General features: G+C 39.4%; 1 protein-coding gene across 11 annotated transcripts in view; it reads right to left on the bottom strand.

Moving 5' to 3' along the window:
- Positions 1–23,796, bottom strand: part of myt1lb (myelin transcription factor 1-like, b) — a 139,782-nt gene that overhangs the window by 68,017 nt on the left and 47,969 nt on the right. For all 11 annotated transcript variants that reach the window (XM_086095211.1, XM_086095220.1, XM_086095221.1 and 8 more), the window contains one exon: positions 22,478–22,511. In XM_086095211.1, the coding sequence (XP_085951337.1) occupies positions 22,478–22,511 (34 nt within the window). The remainder of the gene's footprint in view (positions 1–22,477; positions 22,512–23,796) is intronic.

Genomic DNA, 23,796 nt, shown 5'->3' with positions numbered 1-23,796 from the left:
TTCTGGCGGCTCAGGCTCCAGCTCACATCTCAGTCACTGCGTGGCTCATTCTTGCGCACACAGCAGCACGGCTGTCACCTCCCACTAAAACTTGTAAAATATGAAAGTGCTAGCTGCGCTGTCGAAATAATCCCTCATCAATGCAACGTAATGGACATTATGTAAACTCTCCCCACATGTCCACCTGGGTCTTAACAAATTAAGAATTGTTTACTTATAGTCCCCTCATGTGTGGAAAGACACCAAACAACTCTGATGTCTTGACGAGAATATTTTTTATGTTGAACACAGCGATGTAGGTAGCTGAGAGGAATGAGAACCCAGCAGCAGGCGGTTCAACTCAGTGGTTCGATAAGGCTGCTTTTCTCATTCAATAGCACATCTCCAACATTTGTAGCCTGCAACTAATGAGCCCTGTCTCAGCTTTAGGAAAACACTCTTGCTTCTTGCTAGACTCCTTTTTATCCATGCCACTGCAAGTGTCCTCATCACACTGGCTACCTAGTTTGAGCCTCTAAATCAGAACATGAGCGACAGCACAGCCGAGTAGGGGCAAGTCGTCAATCCATGCAGGCAGCTTCCCACCTTTCATTCTTTCTTCCTGCACCACCCAGAAAGCGCACCCTCTTTCCTTTATTTATTTATATATTTTTCTTCATCACGCTTGGTGGTAAACGCCTCCTCAAAAGCTGTTTGTGCACCTTGCTGATACTATTCCCATCAAGGCGCCGCAGTTTAGTGGATGGGCGATATAGCGACTGTTGAGGCTTCTCGCTGGGATGAAGCAGAGGCCATAAAAGACGGGGTGAGAGATTTGGGGATGCTCAACTGGTGTATTCTTTTATTTTTGCAGCAGCACTTAAGTCGGACCACTATAGATTGCATTATATAATTTGAAGTCTGGGGAAATATTATAATGTCAAGTCAATGCAATCCAATTAACACAACCGGACAAATAAAAATCTGCATTGTTGACCTTTTTGTTGACATTTGACAGTATATCATCACACACAAATAAGCAAACTCTTACAACGGTTACACAACGGCAGGATGCAAAATGGACATATCCTTTTTTGTTAAAGACAAGCTATTATTTTAGGTTAAACATACCATTCTAGTCAGATCCACAAAAAATTAGAGCGTTGAAGATTTTATTTCAGTTAATTAAATGACACTACTTGGAATAGCCTCCGACAGCCTGTTTTCATAGGAATCGTGTATTTAATATTATTATTATTTTTAAGAAAATCTCTTGTAAGTAGCAGTTTTGAACAAGTATTATATTTACAAGACAATCATATTTACAAAAAGTTATATATATTTATTATTACAAGAGTTTTACTTCCTGACTGCTAGTTTATTCAGGAATATTATGAAATATGCCCCTTATCATAGCCATTTAATTAAATTATATTATTATTATACATTTGTTTAAAATAAAAAACAAGATAAGTTAAAAAAAAAAGTTTCAGATATTTAGAAATTTTGGAAATCTTTAATTACTGTAGAAAACAATAGTGATCTATTCGTCAAGTTTTTATTTAACTTTTTAAGACACGCTAATGACGCTGGAAGGCTGGAAGGTGTTTGCTATATTTTTAAAACAAAGATGTCTATTGACAAAGATTTTAAAAAACAACAACAAAAAACGAAATTTTAAAAGTTTAAGATAAACATGCTTAAAAAATGAGTTTAGAGTTAGATATTTTTTAATTAAATTTGGACACCAATATTTTCCATTTTAATGAAAATAAATGTTTCAAAAATATCGGTTATCGGCTTCCTTGACTACTAATAATCGGAATCGGTATCAGCCCTGAAAAAAACATATCGGTCTATCTTTAACAGAAATAGTATTGAGTGGGAGATCATTTGGAAACACATACCTGTCTATATAAGGTCTACAGTATATAAGAACCTTTATCCAGACCACCGGGAACTGCTATAGATTGTTAAAATAAATAAATAAATAAATACATAAGTAAATACAGTAGAATAGAAGAAATGACCAGCAACAAGTTTAGACAATGTGTGAAGTCCTAAAATATTTGTGCTTAGATGAACTAAGCAAAGGACAGTAATACAGTATGCATCTACCGTACTGCAGTGAAATGTTTGTATTACTCACACACATGTCCTTTTGCATAATTTGGTAGTCGAGTCTCGAGTTCTCGAGCATGAGTAAAGCTCATTGGGCACCCGACTGGTGTGGCGTGTAATTCAGCTATCTGTCATCCTGCAGCTTCACTCCTGGATTAGCCAGGTAAGGAGTCTCTCTACCACTGTAATGACTTCAATCAATCATGTAACTCTAACACACACGCGCACGCACTCACACGAAAGCATGCACACACGCTCTAGGCAGCAAGTTAGCTGCTAGCCCAAAAGACATTTGTGAAAGACTTCCTCCTCCAGCACATCTATTCGTCTAGACAAATGTCACAGCCGTTGTTTGCCTGTACGAGCTAACAGAGAGAAGCGTACAGGAATAAATTAAGATAATGTAATAATAAATTATGAGACTGGGCGCTTATGTGATTTTCCCCAGTTTTTTCTTTTCATTATTATTATCTTTGATACTTTCTTGTCTCTGTTATTGTTACATTTTCAGCAAAACTTAGGTACCATTTAAAAAACAAATTACATTAATTTATTAGTGTTGATCTATAACAGTGGTTCTTAACCTTATTGGTGGCACTGAACCCCACTAGTTTCCTATGCATGTGAACCCTTCTTTATTGAAAAATAAGATATGATTTTATGACATAGGTTTCAGGTTTAGCCTACTGGTGAACAAAATGCAGAGGGATAGTAATCTTTTCATCGAAATCTGGCTCTCTTCACTTTGAATTGAGAAAGCGTTGTGTTCTTGTATTTCCCGTCTCTATGCAGTGTATGGAAGTGTTCCTTTAATTTTGCTAGAAAGCTAGTTGTGATTAACTAGCAATGCTCATCTGGGCGTTGCACATCATACAGTTATGACGCAGACTCCCATCACTTAACTCAACTCTATAATTATAAAGCAACCACCATTTTTTTTTAAATAACCCAGGGGCAGCAGATACAATGAAAATAGCAGAGGCCCCAGAATTGAACCCTGTGGAACACCAAATGGTCCGTTATACATGTGAACTCGTTTTTCACATATTCGTCCAACCACTTTCATTTTTTTGCTTGACACAGTTGATATGAAAGGATTATAATAATAAAGAAATCACACAACGTATTTCTCTGACAAATACTGTATATGGTGTATCAGCTGAATTGCATTTCTAGTTGCGCTGTGATTCCCCTTCTATGAGCTCTGTTTACTAGGCACCGACCGACTCACCAGCAGAAGAGCGAGGCTATTTGACATTGATGCAATTTAGTTGGCATGAGGACAGGTCTGGGGCTGGGGGTTTTGGGAGGTCCAGAGGTCGCAGGTCGAGATCTGAAAAGCCTTGAGCATGCCCTAAGCAGCCGCCCGCCCCCTCGCATAAATCCTTCCCCCTTGTGCCCAGATCCCCCTGGCACGCTCCACACTCACAGCACATGATCTGTTATTCCCTCTGATGTATCTCCTCGGGGAGGCGCTAAAAAAAATAGAAGGGGATGGGGAAAAAACACCACCTGTTTATCTGACGCCAGTTAACGTCGGAAAGGTAGGCTTGTCAAAATACGCAGAAGGACGTTGTGGCTTTAAAATGGTATCGTTTCCAAATCATATTAGTTAATTGCATAAGTAAATCATTTTGATCCAGGTCGGCCTATATTAGTGTGGCGTTGAAAATCCAGCCACTGTTCATCTATTATGAGTGATCACATCTATTAAATAGAGAACCCAATCACTTCTCAGCTCCATCATATTGTTGACATCGTAACAATAGTATTACAACAAAGATGGATGAACCCCAAGGTAATGACAGAAGTGACAGATCCAACCTACACACTGCCTCTTTTTAGACATATAAAGCATTCCCATTAAATATGGAAATTTACATTTGGGTGACAGATACCGCACGGAGGGGGGTTGATGGCACAGACGTGTGTTTTTGGCAGAGGAAGTGGCACATTTTGATTAATGCGACCTTATCTGGTTCTGCACATGGAGACTGAGGGGAGCTTGATGGAGGCGGATGGTTGCCTCTTCCCCTCGTCGCTATCCTGTTTGGAATGGGTTCACTCATCTGCGCTGCCTTTGTGACTTCTCTTTATTTTAGCCTCATCGCTGCATTTATGATTCTAAATACTACTGACTGGCCACAATATTATGATCATGTTCACAATGACATAAGATAAAAAAATTAAAAGCTGTACAATCGACCCAACGCAAATTCACCCATTCACAGTACATTGGGAGAAAAATCGTTGTTTTTGCGACATCTGTGTTTATCTACTGTATGACATCACGCAGCTAGCACTCATACACTGTACTGTACTGCATTGATTTACAGTGCAGTCCGGTCGGCTCTTGGTGGAACGTAAACAGTGTGTATGAGCAAAGCCTAGCATTTAACTGCTTCTGTAGATAAAATAATCTGCACTTTACCTTCCAAATTTCAATATCTGTCGAGTGTTGTTGGCTTGCAACAGGCTAGTTAGCTAGCGGTCGCATACAAGCTATAGCCTTTAGCTTAGCCATGCCAACTATGTTTCATTGGCTAACGGCTTTGTCCATTCACCATAGTGTTTTTTTTGTGGCTTGTTGGGCTTGAGGATATGTGACAGTATTAGGACAAGGATACGCTTGCCAAGTGGAGTTGATGAGGTCTTACAGAGAACTCCCGGACCTCCGCAGAAAGCTTATAGTGATCCAAGTACAGTAGAACCAATATTTTATGGACCCCAAACCAATAGATTTTGGATTTAACGGACAGAAAACAGTGTCCAGTGCGCTCCAAACGGCTACGGAAGTTGTCAAAGTGTTGGTAGGCCACTGTTTTTTAAAAATTATTTTCTATTATTATTTTAAAGTATTTGTTTATTGGCTGTTGACTTTTAATGGATATTACTGGCACTGTGGTGCAATCATTAGACAGATCATAGATATACAGTACAAACGAGAGGAGGCTAACAGACACATAGTTATAAAAACTAGATGTCTCATCATGACATACTCGGCAATGCCACCATTAGTCGGCAATCTTAGGACAGGGGACTGCTATGGTTTGCTGTGCTGTAGTCTGTGGTAAATTGGATGATTTACTCAAATACTCGTAACTTGCTAAATTCTTGATGGATTTAAAAACTGATTGGTTTACAAACCTTATTAAGGTGGCTATGATTCGGTCTAATTTTTAAAAAAAAAATTTTTTTAACACGTAATAGTTCATGTCATCTCTGGTGTGATATCTAACAACAACAAATGAAAATTGGTTGGGATTTTGGGGAAGTTGAGCAATCTATAGTTATTTTAAAATCTGTGCTCCATTTACTGTAATGTTATGAGTGATCGAGCAGCCCTGTCCCAAGATGGCCGTCCTGCATGTCACGTTTCTTCCCATTGTCTCACAGCATGGGCAACACATCTAGTTTTTATATCTATGAACAGACACACCTATGTGGTGGCCATATTGGTAGGGGCGACGTTCTAAACAAAGGCAAATCATGGTCAGGAGTTCAAGAAAAAGTAATGGAAAGCATAGTAGACATTAGCTTAGCATCACCGTAGGCACGCAGCTCCAAAGGAGCATGTCGTATCTACCTGTTCATATCTATGGGTTGTATTAGTTTAAATGTATAGTAGCACATTGTAATTCATATATTGTGTGATATTGTAATACAGTATCATGAGTTACTTTGAAATGACACTAACCAGTACTAAAATTTGACAGTTTCTCTGAACTTTGTATAATTCTGTCAGATTTGCTTTCTCAGCCCAGCCCACTCTTTATCTTTATATACATCCTTCTTCTTCTTCCTCCCACTGAGGAATTTACTGTACTTGTTTCTGCTAAAATCTTAATGTCACTATCTTTTTATTTCCAAATAATCCATTATATGGCTACGATCCATCCTCCTCCTCTGAGCCAGAAAGTGAGGTGTAACGACGTCTCGCCCTCGCATCGTCAACACCTGGCCCACTTCCAATGCTTTTAGTGAGAGCTATCTGTCAAGCCATGAATAATACAGGCCCAAGGCTGGCACTAGCTGGCTAGCTAGCTATGTGGAATCCAAATGAGGCCCACGGCAGGAAGGGAACACTTGACTTTTAGCTCGCATCTGAGCTGTCCCTATGAAGACAGGCAATTACTCAGCCTACAGCCTCGGCTGCAGCTGTGGCGACCATAAAGCACCCGAATACACGCGAACGCGCCCATACACAAGCACCCACACACACTTTGTATGCACAAGTGGACATGAATGCACAACACAGCTCCTGATCCAAAATTGTGCATATGTTGAGTGGAAGGAAAATATGTTATAGAAAAGGACGCACAAGAGAAGATTGCAAAGCAAAACCTGTTCCAGAATTTGGGGGGTATTTGATGTCAGTAAGTCAAGCACTAGGAAGGCTAAACATAATATTGCACTTAAAGTTTGGATGCACAGGCACTAATAATACTGAAAAAAGACTCCCAGGAAGCTATTAAATGTATGTGGAGAGACTGAACAAAAAACATTTTATAGAGTTGATCAAAGATGCGCTGTTAGTCAGCTATTGAAGCGGTGTGATATGCACTGGCAGATTCTGTAGGCATTAGCAGACTTTTTTTGTTTTGTTTGCGATTCCACTTCAGACCACCATTACAAGACAAAAAAGATTATCAGTAACCCAAGCTGGGACAGGCTTGATGAACCCTGACTAATTACAATAACTACATATTGTAATGGTGAGTTGGTCAACATATGTCTTTATGTGACACGGTTGGGGACTGCAGATCCAAAGTATGATAGGTACAGCCCGTTTTTTTTAAAACTAATTGACCTACGAATATGCATTCAATGTGAAGCACAGTATTCTGATTAAATAACGTTACTTCTGATTAAATAAAGTTATTTCCTGAAGAATTAAAAAAATGCTTTCCTTCAAAATGTAAGGGTAGCTGGAATGGTCTGCATACCAACTGGCCGGCTACACACAGCATCCACTTGTGTGAGGTATTTTTAAATTTAAATTGTGCTAGGTCTTTGTCGTGGATTTCAATGACTACGTTTACATGCAGTCAATATTCGGGTTACGGTCAAAATGACAGTTTCTGAAACATTCGGGATAACCCGATCACATGCACGAGCAGAAAGAGCTAGTCCCGTATACACACACACACACACACACACACACACACACACACACACATATATATATATAAAAAATGCCAGATGGAATATAGCAAATAAACGATACGGTTTATCAAGAATTACAAAATAAATTCTCTACGACTTCATTACAAGGCGCAGTCGCTTCCTGGACGTCTTCTTCTTCTTTTAAATTACTGGTGGATTACATCTCTATGGGGTATACCGCCACCTAAAGCGGCGGAGTTCCCTCTCAATATTTGCAAAAGAAGAACAGATGGAAACGAGCATAAGTCGCACGTCCATTTTGCGCATTTTCAGTAAATGTGCTTAATTTTTTTTTAAACAATTGGGTGGAAACCTGACTAATGATGCAGTAATACATGGAAAAGGTGCTCCAACCAAGTGTTGACTTGGTTGACATGATGTGAACATGCTTTTCAGAAGGCCCCAATTTCTACGTGAAGCATAGAAAATGGATGAATGAGCTGAGAAAGCTGATTTCCACCTTTACATCAAGAATTAAGAAATCATTGTTTGAATACTGGTCATCTCAGCAAACATACAAATGAAAAGACATCATTGTGGCCAAAAATGGATTTTAAAAATATATACTTTTTTATTATCTTTTCAAAGAATAGAAAACAGAATAGTAGAAATGCTGTATTTCCGACAACATATACAACATATTATGTCATACAGCGTTAAAGACAGTCCAAGTTAAATAAAGTTCATTGATGCCAATTGTCACTTGGTCATTCTGTACTTAAAACACCTCCGAGCCATATGTGGATCTATTAATCAAGAGTTGAGTTCCTTCATCATCTCTTATCTGTTGATTAACAGCACACACGACGTCCGCCTTTATCGCGCTTGTCCCCCAGCTACGGCAGAATGCTGTGAGGGCCATCACATGTATCAGGTGTATGACACATGTATGCTGGTGTAATTAGCTTTGCGCCGAGGCATCCTTCGGTGACCGCGTTAACCCATCCATCATCGCGTCTAATCATTCACTGGTAGAGTGTGGGATGTAATTACACATTGCTAGGCAACGGCAGGCTTCGCAGGTAAAAATAGTCATGTAGGGTAAAGAAACACCTGCATATGTTTCGCACGTAGGGCGTGTGCGTATGCATTCCAGCACGTCCTGTAGTAATGAGATCTAGTTAGTAATTCTCAAGGGTGTCTTATTAACAAATAATAACAGCACTCCTTTCTTTTGTGTTGCTTTTACCTCTTCTCCCATGTATTATTCACGCCTCACAGATTTACTCATGATTCATTTATAGCAGCATCTTGTGGAATCTACAGTGCAACTTGTATCACCCACAATAGTACATTTACATGCACTAGAACAACAACAAAATATTGCAGTAAACCAATTGGAACCAGACTTTTAAAATGTTGTGTGAACACCTTGACCTGACCCTTTGACTTTTAGAACCCAAATTCCTCCTGCATGTAATGTAGGGATAGACCGATTATCAGCCGGGCCGATTATCGGCATCGGCCATTTTACGAATCTGAAGGCTAATAAAGCTGCTATCTCACTAAGCGGTGAACGCTCGCGAACGTGGCGAATTTAGGGTTTTCATCAGGGTTTATAAAATAGTCACTGACAGTTTTTACTTGTCACGAAGACATTTCAAACATATTCTGACAAATTTTCATCGTCTGCGAACATCTTTTGAAACCTTTTACGAAAACCCCAAACTAGCTATATTTGCATGCATTTGGCGCTCAGTGAGATACAGGGAACTTTTTGTTTATAAAAAAAAATGAAACTACACTTTATTTTAAAAAATATATAAAATTAAGAAATTATTTATAGTAGAAAACTTTAGAGAACTATTTATTTGCTTAGTTTTTAATTTAGCTTAATACATGCTGATGTGATGGAAGCTCCTTTCAATTTTTGTTATAATTTTTTAAACAAAGCTGTCAATTCTTTATATGTTTAAAATTATTATATTTTCATTTTGATGCTAATATTTTCTCTTTTACTGCAAGTGAATATTGGCCTGAAATATTGGTTATTGGTCTCCTTGACTACTAATAATTGGTGTCAACTAGGGGTGGGATTCGATTCCGATTTTTGGGTCTGCGATTCGATTCAGAATCGATTTTCGATTAAGAAAGATTTTTGATTCAAAATGATTTGATTGACAATGATTTTTGCTTTAATCTATAGATGTGCAAGGAATTGTAATGATCTATTCCAGTCTGACTCGCTAATGCTAATTAGCGCGCAACTCACGGCACGTTCATCACTCAAAAACTTTTATTGGAATAACTTGATCGTGACTTTTTCCTTCTACTCTCTAATATGGCTACAACTTAACAGTGTATAAATCGGGTACAACATGAACAGCGCTCCAAATATAGGCACACACAGACAAAGGCAAGACAGTATAAAATATTTTAAATAAAATCGATTTTGGGACATTTAAAATCGATTCTAAAGTGTACTAAATGAGAATTGCTCTAAAAAGACAGAGTTTATAATACAACAATTGAGATACAACAACTTTGAATATGATAACAAATCAGGTAAATTACTTACAAACCAACTTCAACGCAATCTGAACAATCTATTTAAGTAACCTGGTAAGTCATGGATGTAAACGTAATCAGTGGTGCACTTACGGTACACAGTAAATTCTGTTGAATAAATTTGACTCTATTTAGAGTAAATTTTACTCAATTTAGAGTGGGACCAAATAGACTCAGTTTTAGAGTAGGCTGATATTTACACTTGGAAGAGAGTAAAATAGAAAAATTGTCGCTAAAGGGTTGAGGAACAAACTCATGACCTTCAGCTTAAGAGACTGCCACACTACCATCTGAGCTATGCCCCTCCTACTGTTTGCTTATCTCCAATAGGAGACCAAAAACTATGTTTTTTCTTGGAGTAAAAGATTCCAGCTGACACGAGCGATATAATAATACACATGTGGCTACGGGAGTAGATTGGCTTTCTTCCAAGCGAGAGAGTGACTTTTTTTTTTTGTTCCCAATCCTTTATTTTACTCTTTTCCAAGTGTAAATATTACTCTAAATCTGAGTCTATTTGGTCGCACTCTAAATAGAGTCAATTTTATTCTACAGAATTTACTGTGTAAAATAACCCATATAAAACCATTTTTTTAATAGTGTGAATTTTTGTTTACTGCAAGGATTTACCAAGGTTTGTTTTCACATGAACTGCCAGAGAAGAAGAAAATCAACAGCAACAATCCAGCACGACCACAACAGGACTCTGATACAGTTTAGCTTGTTCTAGCGATACAGACAGACAGTGAATGATATATATGAATGAAATAAGTCGGATCTTGCAGGATCCTGCAGTGGGGCCATTTTGCCATTCAACCCCCAACCACCCATGGTGAAACCAACGTGATGCCCTGAATACTTTAGCTTGAGTCTCTCTCTTCTGAAATTGCCAGCTTGGAGAGACGCACTCAGCTGGGAATGCTGTTCTACATGTGAAGCAGGCTGTGTGTGTGTGAAAGCTTGGGAGGTGCGCGCGTGTGTGTGTGTGCATGTGGCAGTCATGTCTACATTTGTGCCTGCGCACACAGGAAGCGCCTAGGAGTAAATGTACGTGTGAATGTGAATGCGTGTGTGCAGTCAGCGCGCTGCCCTCTGCCTCTCTAACCCTCTCTGCCTCCAGGTGGAGAGGCTGTTCTGAAGGCCCTGCTCCAGTCGAGGGCTCTTCAAGCCAGGATGGCAGCACTTTAGCCAGATAGCGGTATACCCACAGTGAAACGTGCTTGGTGGCAAACACTCCGTGGACCATTAGACAGAAGCCACAAGTGATTTGGGCTTGGAAAGCAGCCTCACAATGCACAGTTAATACTAGACAAATCCATACTCATATTATTGTTGCTGTATATACTGTATTACATTATCAGAAGCACTGCGATACATACAGTTTTTTTCTTATCACCATTTCATCGAATGTGCCCCGGCTGCCCAGGTTCCAGAAGTGTAACAGTAACGGTCCTATTTTCATGCCCCACACAAGTCTAGCGCAAAGTGCAGTCCACCAAAATTGTGTTACGCTACCTGTGCCACAACTTAGACCTGTTTCCATATGGTCTAAAGTCTAGTCTGCTTTCTGTCACTAAATCAAGTGAGGCAGGGGAGTGTAATAAAAAACGCCTTGTGATATGCAGCACAGTTTGTCAAATTCCCAAACACGATAAACAACACTTGCCCTGGCATAAAAATGAAGATGTGCCCGTTTTTTTTACGCCAACCACACGTATGTCAGTCTACGAAAATGGGGTCCATGTAGTTTTTTTTGGTGGTCCAATCAGATTTCTATGTAGTGCTGTCACTATCCAACATTTTTTGAATCGATTATTCAATCGATTAATCGACTAATCAGATTAATTAAAATTTTGCATTAAAATGTATGACAAAATCATTTCCCCCCTAGATTACTATTAATTAACCAGTGATTAGTGATTATTTTGTGTTCGTATAGTGATTTCTTTTTTTTTTTTTTTAAAGGGGGTTGATGTTGTAAGGTTACCGGTTTGGTCATTGTTTCACAAAATAAAAACGGATGTTTGCAAATGTCTTGTTTTGATTAAACACAGAAGGTAATCAGTATTCGTTCATGAAGGACTACAGAAATTAGTGAACAGCAACAACTGTTGTTATGATGAAATCAGAGGTTTTGTACGATTTTAAGTTAAAAAAAATATGGCTCCAATTGATTACTCGATTATTAAAATAGTTGTTGATTAATTTGATAATCATTTATTTGTTGATTAATCAATTAATTTTGACAGCTCTATTTCTAAGTGTTACCATATAAATGCAATGCAATCTACCGAAGGCCTTCGTAATCCAGAGTGCTGACATTGGGCATGAAGGAACGAAGAAATCAAGAGTTCAAGTATCTTGGGGTTTTGTTCACGAGTGAGGGCAGGATAGAGCGGGAGATCGACAGGCGGATCGGTGCTGCGTCTGCAGTGATGCGGACTCTGTATCGGTCCGTTGTGGTAAAGAAGGAGCTGAGCCGAAAAGCAAAGCTCTCGATTTACCGGTCGATCTACGTTCCTACCCTCACCTATGGTCACGAGCTGTGCGCCGTGACTGAAAGAACAAGATCCACATATACAAGCGGCCGAAATGAGTTTCCTCCGCAGGGTATCTCTCCCTTAGAGATAGGATGAGAAGCTCAGTCATCTGGGAGGGACTCGAGCCTCCGCGTTGAGAGGAACTAGTTGAGGTGGTTCGGTCATCTGGTTCGGATGCCTCCTGAACGCCTCTCTGGAGAGGTGTTCCGGGCATGTCTCACCGGCGGGAGGCCCCCGGGACACGCTGGAGAGACTACGTCTCTCGGCTGGCCTGGGAAAGCCTTGGGATCCCGTCGGAGGAGCTGGTTGAAGTGGCTGGGGAGAGGGAAGTCTGGGCTTCCCTGCTAAAGCTGCTGCCCCCGCGACCCGACCTTGGATAAGCGGTAGTTGATGGATGGATGGATGGATGACTATGTCGGCCAATGTGCAGGTTTGATAAAGCAGTAAAGCAGCTAAATAAAGCATAACGCAGTTTGATTTATAGATGTGCAAGTTGACTGTCATTTGAGGGTAATAATAAGGAAGCAAAATCATATTTTAAAAATCATATTTTAAACATTTGTGGAGGTAAATGTTTATAAAAAAGCTACATATTGCAACAGGGGAAATATAAATTACTAGTAGTAATATTGCTTTTTTGCATTATTTGTATACTGTATGTAGCATTTAGTTCAAACTATCAAATACAATCATGAGCAGCATTCAATATTAAAAAGAAGTCCATGTATTTTTGTAATGGAAATTGTACTTTTTACTTAATGGTTTCATACTGAAGCTCCTTCAGCATCAAATATGGAGCCAAATGGTCTTTCCACATAAGATGGTGTCCTTCAGCTATTTTGCCTCTCTATAAGTACACAGAAGCCATCCGTCACTCATCTTGCTCACCTCCTGCTGCTGTTGAGCTCTTATAGCCTGAGATCAGGAAACCTCTGCCACTCTGCTGGTTGCTTGTTGCTCTCATATCAGTCTGAGTGCTTTGAGAGCATGAGTGAGTTGGGATGTCTGTGTGTGCGTGCATGCCTGCGCATGCGTCTGTGTATGTGCACAAGCGTGTGTGTGTGTGTGTGTGAGGGTGTTGGCGGAACTAGCGTCCCAACTGTAGAAATGGCATTTAAGAAGCTTTTCCGTTGGACTCCAATTGTACCGCAGACCCATTTTCTCGGTGCGTTTGTCAATATGTATGTTGGTGGCCATGTGTGTGCGTGCAGCAGATGTATTTCGGATCTGTTTCTCCAATCATCTGCGTGCTCTGATGTGACTCACCCTCTGCCTCTCTGTTCTCATCATTTTCTCATTCATCATGCTTCCTGTCCTCTTGGCAGAGGTCTTTGCAAATGTGTAATTTAGCTCCTGCTGTTCTTTAATTTTTGCCTTAGTCAGGAGGGGGATGTCCCCTTGACACCATGAATACAATCTGTCAATCATTTCCCCAGCCTGGAAATTGCGTTCATAGTGAGCGCAATTATTAAGTGTGGGTTGAACTTAACGCCCTCTTTGTTGGGCACAGAAGAAAATATGAATACCGTGGCAAGGCCAGTTAGATTTGGGAGGATTTTTATTACTGCTTAGAACAAGGTGATCATTCACCTTGTCTCACCTTTGGTCTCATTTAATCTCTTTGCATTGCATTTGGCTGTTTCCTTATTGCTTGAATCCTCCTCAAATACTGTGCAAAGGAGACCAGTGTGGGGAAAAGAGGAATTTTACTGACTTGAATGATTGTTGTTGAAATAAGTAACTAAACATTGGGACAGGGGAAGTGGGTTGAAAATGAGAAAGTGGGATATTATTGTCAAACAGCCATTGAAAAAACAAGACAGTAGCTGAGAGACCGCACATATGACTAGTAAATATATCTCAATCTGCAATTAAGTTCCCCCCAAAACAAGATGTATGTTGTAGTACCATGACTGACCTGTGAGAGGCAGTATGATGCCACAGGGCATGCAGAAAATACAATAATACTAATAAAAAGAAGAAGAACAAGATGAAAAGAGTAGCCTAATGGCCACTGATCTGAATATATGACTGGATAGCCGATAGGCCAAGACTTTTGAAGTCACGAGGCGGCCATATTGCTCTTCCCAAGAAACGTTCCTCGGCATACGATCCTATACATTTATAGAATATTTGAAACAATACTTAATAGAAACAGCATGATTTCTGATGTTTTAAATTTGTTAAACATAAATAAAAGGACTTCAGACATTTTACAAGGTGCCTTAAATACATATATAAATGATATGCTTATTGATGTTACAGGAGGAAACTTGTAAATTTTTTATTAAAGAATTATAACTGTAATTCAACAAAAGACACCTCTGCCAAATCGAAGGAACTGAGTGATAAAAAAAAGGGGGTCTTCAAAATAGCACGTACCGTCCACTTGTTAAAAAGTTGTGATCCCCCCCCCACCACCAACCCCCCCCCCCCCCAATTCCAATTCCCTACATGTCCTGCACCAACGTTTGCTTGTAACATCCCTTGCCGTTCCTCATTAATGTCAGCAACAGCTGATTCCTGAAAGGAGCCGGCTCAATCGATCGGTCGTATGCCCTAATCTGTAATGTAATGCCAAGTGAGCCCTGTTAGAACAGGCAGGCACCATGAATGGCCTGCTATACTTCGTTCAATGAGCAGATAAGTCAGAAATAACAAGGAGTCCCTTTCCCTCAAATGGCACACGGTTTGCAACCTTTACATACGGAAAAAGTTGGTATGTTGAAAATCAGATGGGCACTTTGTAATGAATGCGTAAAATATTTTTTTTGTCTTTGGAGATGATGTGGATTGTCAGCCCTGAACATAAGTAGACAAATAAATAAATAAAAAAAGAAAAAAAGAGTATGTGTATATAAATAATAATATAATAATAATAATAATATATATATATATATATATATATATATACAGAGAGAGAGAGAGAGAGAGAGAGAGAGAGAGAGAGAGAGAGAGCGAGAGCGAGAGAGAGTGTCTCTCTCTCTCGCTCTCTCTCTCTCTCTATATATATATACTAAAAATATTAATAATAATAATTATAAATAGACCTAAACATCCAGATGCCAAAAAGTTTATCATTTTTCGGAATCTCTGTTGTGCATAAAGGAAAGCGAGCGAGCTGTTGGAGGATATGGATTGGTGCACCCACATCTAAAATTGAGCAGGAGAAAATGAAGGAGGCTAATTAACATATTAACGACCCCCACCTTCTTACAGCTTCTGTCGGCTAGTCCAAACACATTGATAAGTATGCAAATGAGAACTACGCCATCTGAAGAGGGAATTAGCAGTATTAGCAGTACCGGAGACAACCGGCAGATATGTGAGGGGGTACCGGGAAGGAAGGAAGGAAGGAAGGAAGGAAGGAAGGAAGGAAGGAAGGAAGGAAGGAAGGAAGGAAGGAAATATAAACCAGCAGTATAACCAAATAAGGTTGTGAGGACATACAGTACAAGGCAAAAAGGCAGACCAAATACAGAAGGTGTCTCGAGGGGTTGTAATGATGTGATCAATGTGTTTGTTTTATATGTCTTTAATTATCTGGTGTGCACTGTGGGCGACCATGCATGCGTGTGATACAGAGCAACAGAGTCAAACCAGTCAAGAGAAGACCTTCACTCTTGTTTTCTGCTGCTCCTGCTTGGATCGATACACCAGCAAGTCCTGCTGTGACATGTGGAGTGGCCGCAGGGGCTCAGGGCAGTGGGCATGCAGGTAGAGGTGGGTGGCACTGAGCGGCGACCCCGAGCGGACGAGTACAAGTAATTATAGCTCAGACTGATTTCTCTCCTGTTGTGTGCGTAATACAGATGAGGGAAAGCAGGTGTTCTCAATGGTGAAACAAAGGAGAGTGAGAGAGAGGGTATTTGGAATGTGTGCGTGTGTTGGAGGGGACACCTTGCAGACTTGGGTTTCGCTGACACGTTCATCACATTCCACAATTATGTTGAATAATTAAAATGTTTCATTAACTTAATTATTTCCTGTTCGACCATGTTTCAGCCCTGACACCAGCAATTAAAGCTCGGTTGAGGTCTACATGACTCCCGCGCCAGGTCGGTTTGCGGCAGAGGACAACCGTGTGTCTTTTATGTGGAAGCACAAATCTGACAGGGGGAATATTAGGGCTTTGGCTTTTATACTTACAGTAGCTGCTCTCACATACTGTAGTACACACCAATAAACTATAGGGACAATATATTTGATGTTCAAACTAAGTCTAACTTCAAAATAAAATTGACCAACTACAGTAATATATTGACAGCAATGTAAATACTCTTAGTACACTTTTACTTTGAAGTTTGCCTACTTCGTGGCGTGGTGGCTAGCTTGACTTCCATTTGAGATGTTAAGGATTTTTTGTTATCGTAGTTCATTGACATTGTAGTTACGATCAACATCAACACAACGCTATCCCGAACTTATGTTCAATCGCTAATTTAAGATGCTAAGAAACCGCTAATTAATTACGCCGTCATTGTATGATACGGCAGAAGTCTCTGACGCAAGTGGCTAGCGGCTAGCTGTTAGCATTATCAACGAGTGTCTGACTGGTAGCTGTAAATGAGTTTGACAGCTGGGACCTGGATTACTTGAATTTTCAATATTCTGGACCAAGGTTACTTCGTAATTCGCTCTCTATGTTTAAAGGAAGGGAATGTGCCTTAAATTGCATTTTGAGGTCTTTAAAAAATGAAAAAGATAAATAGAACTTTGTCTTCATTTATTTTATAAACACTTTGCCCTTTAAAAAAGAAAAAACATTCAACTCAAAATGTCAAACTTGGCCGTTTAGATTATAGGAACACAACTTTAAGACATGAATACCTTGTTATTTTACACGTGGACCATCTGTGACTCAAATCCGTGATCCGATCCGAACCGTGACTTTTGTGATCCTTTGCAGCACTAGTTCAAATTGACAAATTTGGGGGGGTCCAAATTTGCTTTGTAATAAACATACTATTAATAATACCTCTTGATAGTCAAAACTGTATTGTTATATTCTCCATGGTGAATTTTTGATTGAATCTCATTTAATCGCAACTAGCTTAATGTTTTGGCTGTTTCTTGTATGTAGCATAGTTTCCCTTCCTTTTTCTCTCCACATTATGACAGTCAAAATAGTGTTTCAAAGGAGATGTTGATGATAGGATCCTGTGCTGTGTCTGATTGTAATAGTCAGAGAGCTGTACTAGCTCAAACAGCCAACATCTAACAACACAAAAATATCTTCAAAAATCTTGCTCTCTGTTCCAAATCAGGGGAATTCTTCTCAGTGCATTAACACTATAATTAGCAAAAGCTGTCCTAGTTACATAAGATGGCTCTTTTAGTCTTTTGAAATTGGATTAGCAAAGGAGAAACCATTTCCTTTCAAACAGGGGTGTGAGTATTGGGTGGCAGCGGTCATGAGGAATTATCTTCCTTGTGCATCTAATAGAGGCTGGTACAAATGCTGTCCTTCTCGAATGAGCTCACGCACAGTCCTTATATCCCCCAATAAACGTGATTAGCATGGCAGACTGTAAATATGCAAATGAACAGAGGTGGATGGGAATGTGTGCTGCGATATCAGTAGCGCCCCCCCGTCTCTGTGCACCCTGAGTACGAAAGCCGTGATAGGGTTTATTCAGATGGAATCTCTGTTGAAACCGTCTTATTTTTCTTTTTCTTTCATAAAAGAGATTCAACCATGTAATTGGAGCTCTGAATAGAAGAGATGCTTTCACATGCAGTCTCTGCTGCCTGTTGTCAACTGCCACCATGCACGGACACTCTTATAAACAACTTCACATTCAGCTGCTGTTCTGTGAGCAACATGCTGCCTATCGAGTATTGTCCACTTGGCCTTCAAATGATTTCTCATGAGCACTTGGTAGGATAGTAGCAAAACAAGTAAAACACCTAAACCAAAGATTGTTTCAGAGTTGTTTGAACGGCCTCACAGATTTTACCCAGGAATATGATAAAAACAATAATACATACATCCAAACTGTTATTCTTTAATAGTGTCACAATAATCACACCCTAGTTTGCCATTCAAACAGCCAAGTGGGCATGATTGGCAGAAGCCAATTTACTTATTTGCCTACGGGGCATCATTGATTCAGCCCCATCAATGAAATACAATGAATCATAAATGATTTGTCTGTACAGTTCACAACATCTGCTTGTAAGAGTGAATGAAAATTGATAATATGATTTTGATTTGATTGATGATTTGATCGAAAATCACACACACATCCTTCAGCATCTGTTATAAACGAATGCAGACAGACCACCATTTGGTAGTTGTCAGTGTCCTGTTCTATGCTAGGATCAGACTGTGTCTAAAATGTTTTTCATATTTGTTGTAATTTATATCATGATGACAATTATAATCTAATTATGGGGTAGTGGCAGTGGCAGCAAACTGTAGCTTGGGGGGGGGGGGGGGCATTTTTAAGCGGCCTGTGGCATATACTAAAAACAATACCTGCTACTAATAAATTAGCCAATATATATACAGTGGAATTTAAATTAGAATTTGAATGTCTCGGAACTCGTAGAAATCGGACTTCAACCCAAAAATCTGAGTAAAAAATGCCTCGGAGTTTGAACTCATTTTCTGAGTTTGAACACCCAAGCAAAGCAAGCTAAGCCGAGCGTACCTTGAAAACGGGTAGCCGAGTGAAGCCGAGCGAAGCCGCGCAATGCCGAATGCTCACGTTGCGGTAGTTCAGACGATGCACTGCTCATTTCCAGTGAGATCGTGAATACTATTGGAGGTGCTCCGTACTCGCGAATGCATTTTGATTTTTCCCGCGACAATTTTCTTCGCCATGGGCCCAAAGAAAGACAACAGTGCCAGTGGCAGCAAAGAACAACATACAGTGCTACAAACCACAGTGGAATTAGGAAGGAGATTATCGCGCAGCTGTAACTACCGTGACTACTATACTGGCACGAGGACCCCCCTTAGCTGTTCAACAACACGCCTGAAGTTAAACAACGCACGCAAGGACAGTTTAGTAGTCTAACAATATGCCCAATATAAAATACATAAATTCAGCACTGAACTAAAGCTAGCATTAACATAGCATTTATCATCCACTGATGCCATCACACCACAACAAAAAAGGTAAGGTATTTTTTTTTATTGTTTAAATACTGTACAGGGTGTAAATATAAATTAAAATGGGAATTTTCTGTTTTTGGAGCTTGGGAACGTATTATTGCATTTACATTATTTCCTATGGGAAAAAAATGTTTCGGAGGTTAAACAATTCGGACGTTGAACACTTCGCAGGAATGAATTATGTTCAAACTCAGAGGTACCACTGTATATATATATATATTAGTGGTGCAACGGATCATCATTGATCTGTGGTCGGTTCGTATCAGGCCCCAAGGTTCGAATCGCCCACGGTCAGCGGATTGGTTGGTGGGGGGAAAAACAACAACGGTGCGCAATCACGGCCCAAAACTAACTTCAAAATTTTGCAAATAATACATTGACGGCAATACAAATAGCCTAACTAGACATTTACTTTGAAGTTGGTTCATGTCATCATGTGATGGCTAGCATGACTTCCCTTTTAGACGCTTAGGCGTTCTTTATCGTAGTTGTGTTCGACATTGTAGTTGCGACCAACATCAACCCAACGTTATCCTGAACTCATATTCAATCGCTAATTTAGGACGCAAAGAAATCGCTAATTAATTACGTAAGCTGCTAGCAGCTAGCTGTTAGCATTACCTTCGAGTGCCTGGCTGGTACTGTAGCTGTAAATGAGTTTGACCGCTGGTACTTGGCTTGAATTATTTTTCAATATTCTGGACCAAGACTACTTTATAATTCACTCTTCATGGTTAAAGGAAGGAAGTGTGCCTTCAATGGCACGTTGAGGTCTTTAGTTAACGTCTTCATTTAATTTATAAAACACTTTTGCCCATTAAAAAAACAACACCATTCAACTCAAAATGTCAAACACAGCCATTTAGATTTTAGGAACACAACTCTAAGCCATTAATACTTTGTTATTTTACACATGGACCATGTATAAAATAAGAATGTTTCTGCCTCATATTGCACTTAAAGTTGTGTTCCGAATTCCTAAATGGCTATATTAGACATTTTTAATTGATTTTCTTTTTATTTAATTGGAAAAGTCGTTTTACAAAATGAATGAAGACAAAGTATTATTTATCTTTTATTTTTTTGTTAATCCGAAAAATGATCCGATCCGTGACTAAAATCCGTGATATACAAGCAGTGGGAAAGCAACTTCCTCTGATCCATTTGAAGGTGGGCAATCCCAAATACCACAACAGATCCCAATTTGTCAGCAATTGCCATCAGTGACTTTACAATCATTTAAAGAAAGGCGCACAAGGCATTGTCCGTTTATGAGAAGGAAAACACTGCATTCAGTTTAAATTGACTCGCTAATCTGACGTTGTCATGAGTTGACTCGGTTCTATTTGTGTATGCAAAATATGAACGCTGTCTCTCCAGTCTAGGAGCAACAGTCTCTGTGACCCAACCCAGGAAGTTCTATGGAAAGTCAAACGTATTCATCCTGGGAACGATCAGCTCTCTGGAGCGAGGGGCCATCGAGCCACATTATCGACATTATGGACGCCTCAGCGTGGAGATAGGCCTCACATCGATCCCCTGATTAATTACTATCTGCAGGCAGCAGGAGCGTGAGCGAGGTGAGGGAGGAGCGACTGCCTTAAAATGGGGGAAAGGATGGAGAGTATCGGGGATGAAGGATTGGGAAGAGAGAGGAGGGAGGGTACACCTATACTATCTACGGATATCAGCTAAAGGCAACAAAGTAGTAATCTTCCAGGTGCAATATTATTTATTGATATAAATAGGTGGAAAAACCCTTATCTTTGCTGCAGCCTCCTAACACATAGCCAAGGACAAATGAAATTCACACATTGTTGAGGTGGAAACAACTCCCAAAGACAAGTAGAGGGCACCGAAATAGACACTTTGGAGCTTATTCTTTATGCTGTGTAATTAACAGTGAAATGATAACACAATGGAGAATGCATACCATGTATATGCAGTATGTTAAAATAAGACATACTACAACGTGTTAATTCTGCCCCTTTTTCACTAACATGGCTGCAGCATTTGGGACTTGTGTGGATTTGCAGGCTGAGTGACAACCATTAATGAACTATACACATCCTTTGGGCTACATGTCGCATTCTCCCAAGAGATTGTGTCACACTTTATGGAATACGAGCAAATAAACTGTGACAAGGGTTCTGTTAAGCCCTTTTAGTTGTTGGAAACTGAAACTGAAATTGAAATTATTGAGGTAGTTGTATTGTGTAGGATTCCGATTTTGGAGACTCACTTCATGATTTCAAACAATATCAAGTACTAGTAAATATATAATGTTATCTGACTTTCACCCATTTTCTATACAGATTATCTTTATTAAGGCTGAAGCCTATTCCAAGTTGACTTTGGGGAAGAGGCCGAGTGCACAGACGGTTGCGCAAATACATCATTACGTGCCAGGGTGGTATGGACCACAAATAGCTGATCAACTGTTGCCATGGTAAAGGCAGATGAGACTATCTCATTGTCAGTTTTAAAAGTAATCGTTAAAGTAAGTGAAAGTGACAAAGAAAACCTTGAAGCTCCAAATAAAGTGAAAACGTTCAACCTTCCTCCCACTCAACTCACCCAAGAAGTTCTTTAAGGATGTGGGCTTCAAAAGAGTTACACTGCATGGATAATGAACTGATAATTGGATATCACTTTTGACATTATCAAGTGCATGAGACAAAACAGAATAATTTAGGTTGCCTAGTTTAGAACATTAAAAGCGGAGAACCCCCCCCCCCCCATCCTAAATATTTCAAATGGTGGAATTTTTGTACATTTGCAGTAATTCGGTTTGGTCTGTTGTCTGCCTTTTGTGATGTTACGGATGCCCAAGGTGCAAGACGCAGTGGGAAATCATTCTCACCGGTAGAACTAAACAAAACACATTTTTATGTATATTTCTTGCTGTTATCACAATTAATGATCAACAATGAATTAAATGCCTTCAAGTGTTTCCACCTCATCATGAACACAAGATGAGGCTGGCTTTGTGTGATGTGTTTGCTGTTAGAGTTAGAGTTACTTTTTAAATTCGACTGACCTGAAAAGCTGTGTCAAAGCTGGATCCACAGGCACTGCAAGGGTGAAAGACAAATATCAGTTAAGAAACAAGAAAAGGTATGTTGCTTACTTTCAAGTAGTATAAAACATACAAAGAACATCCTGAATATTATATCAATGGGCTTTTGATCTGAGTAACTTAACAAAAAATTAACCATTGAACAGATGTAGTATTAGCTGTTAAAAAAAAGTTCTTAATTGTTTTCACTGATTGAAATGATTAATGCAGTGCTGTGCAGTGCTAGTGATTTTTTTCATTAATAATTTTGATAGGATGACAAATGTAAACTTGGCATCTTCAAGATACTGTATGTTTGTAGGATTTGTATTAAAATTAGTGGTGTCAGGCGATTACATTTTTTAATCATAATTAATCGCATTGCTTTAACTATTTAACTCACGATTAATCACACATTTTATATCTATTTATATCTATATTTATAAATTCTAAATAAACAATAAAATGTACAATTGAAATAGTTTTCATAATCTTAACATAAAATGTTAACTAATAGAAATATGGCTGCATCTTTAAGTCATTGATACAGTCATTTCATTATAATTCATAAAGTTGAGTTAAAATTAAAAAAGATGTACTATAGTGAGTGGGATATTGCTTTGTGTTGAGGTCATTTTTCTGCCACTAGATGGCATCATTGCATTTGTAAGACATTGGTGACAGCTCAGTGCATTTTTCTTTTCATATTATCTAATCTTTAACATGAAGTAACTTGTGAAATTCTGCACATTTTTTAAAATTGTAAAATACAACTTGACCCTAGTCTCCACAAATATATGCATAATTATTAAATGTATTACTGCTATATTATGACATGGACATGTTTGCTGCGTTATGACTCCAGTACAGGCTTTCCAAGTAAGGGGCGGTCAGATCACAAATCCGGGAAGTGGGCACGTGGAGACCCCCTTCCATCCCAGTTGTTTGTGTCATTGCCATTGTGTAAATCCGATCTTTTTATGTACTCGTTCACATTACAAAAACAAATGTGGCTTGCAATGTGAACGCAACGCGCCCGTGATGTGACACGCATGCGCAAATAACATACGTTGAGTGACGTGCACAAAAAAGACGACGTCAAGGGGCAGAGTTTACGGAAGTAAATATGGTCTTGGGCTCATTTTTTTCTCATCTCATATCGCCAGAGTACCAAGGTTGGAGGAGGTAGAAATATTTTGGGGAAATGAGGCGACACTCCTCGATCTTCTCATTTCATTGAGATGTCCAGGAATTGCCGTAAATCATGAACCATATGCAAGGTTACTATCGTCGAAGTGTTA

The sequence above is a fragment of the Leptonotus elevatus genome, chromosome 14 (genome assembly GCF_054856555.1).
Source record: "Leptonotus elevatus isolate MCC_2025b chromosome 14, RoL_Lele_1.0, whole genome shotgun sequence".
NCBI lineage: Eukaryota > Metazoa > Chordata > Actinopteri > Syngnathiformes > Syngnathidae > Leptonotus > Leptonotus elevatus.
Note: the sequence above shows the minus strand (reverse complement) of the source record. Positions and strands in the feature narration are given on the sequence as shown.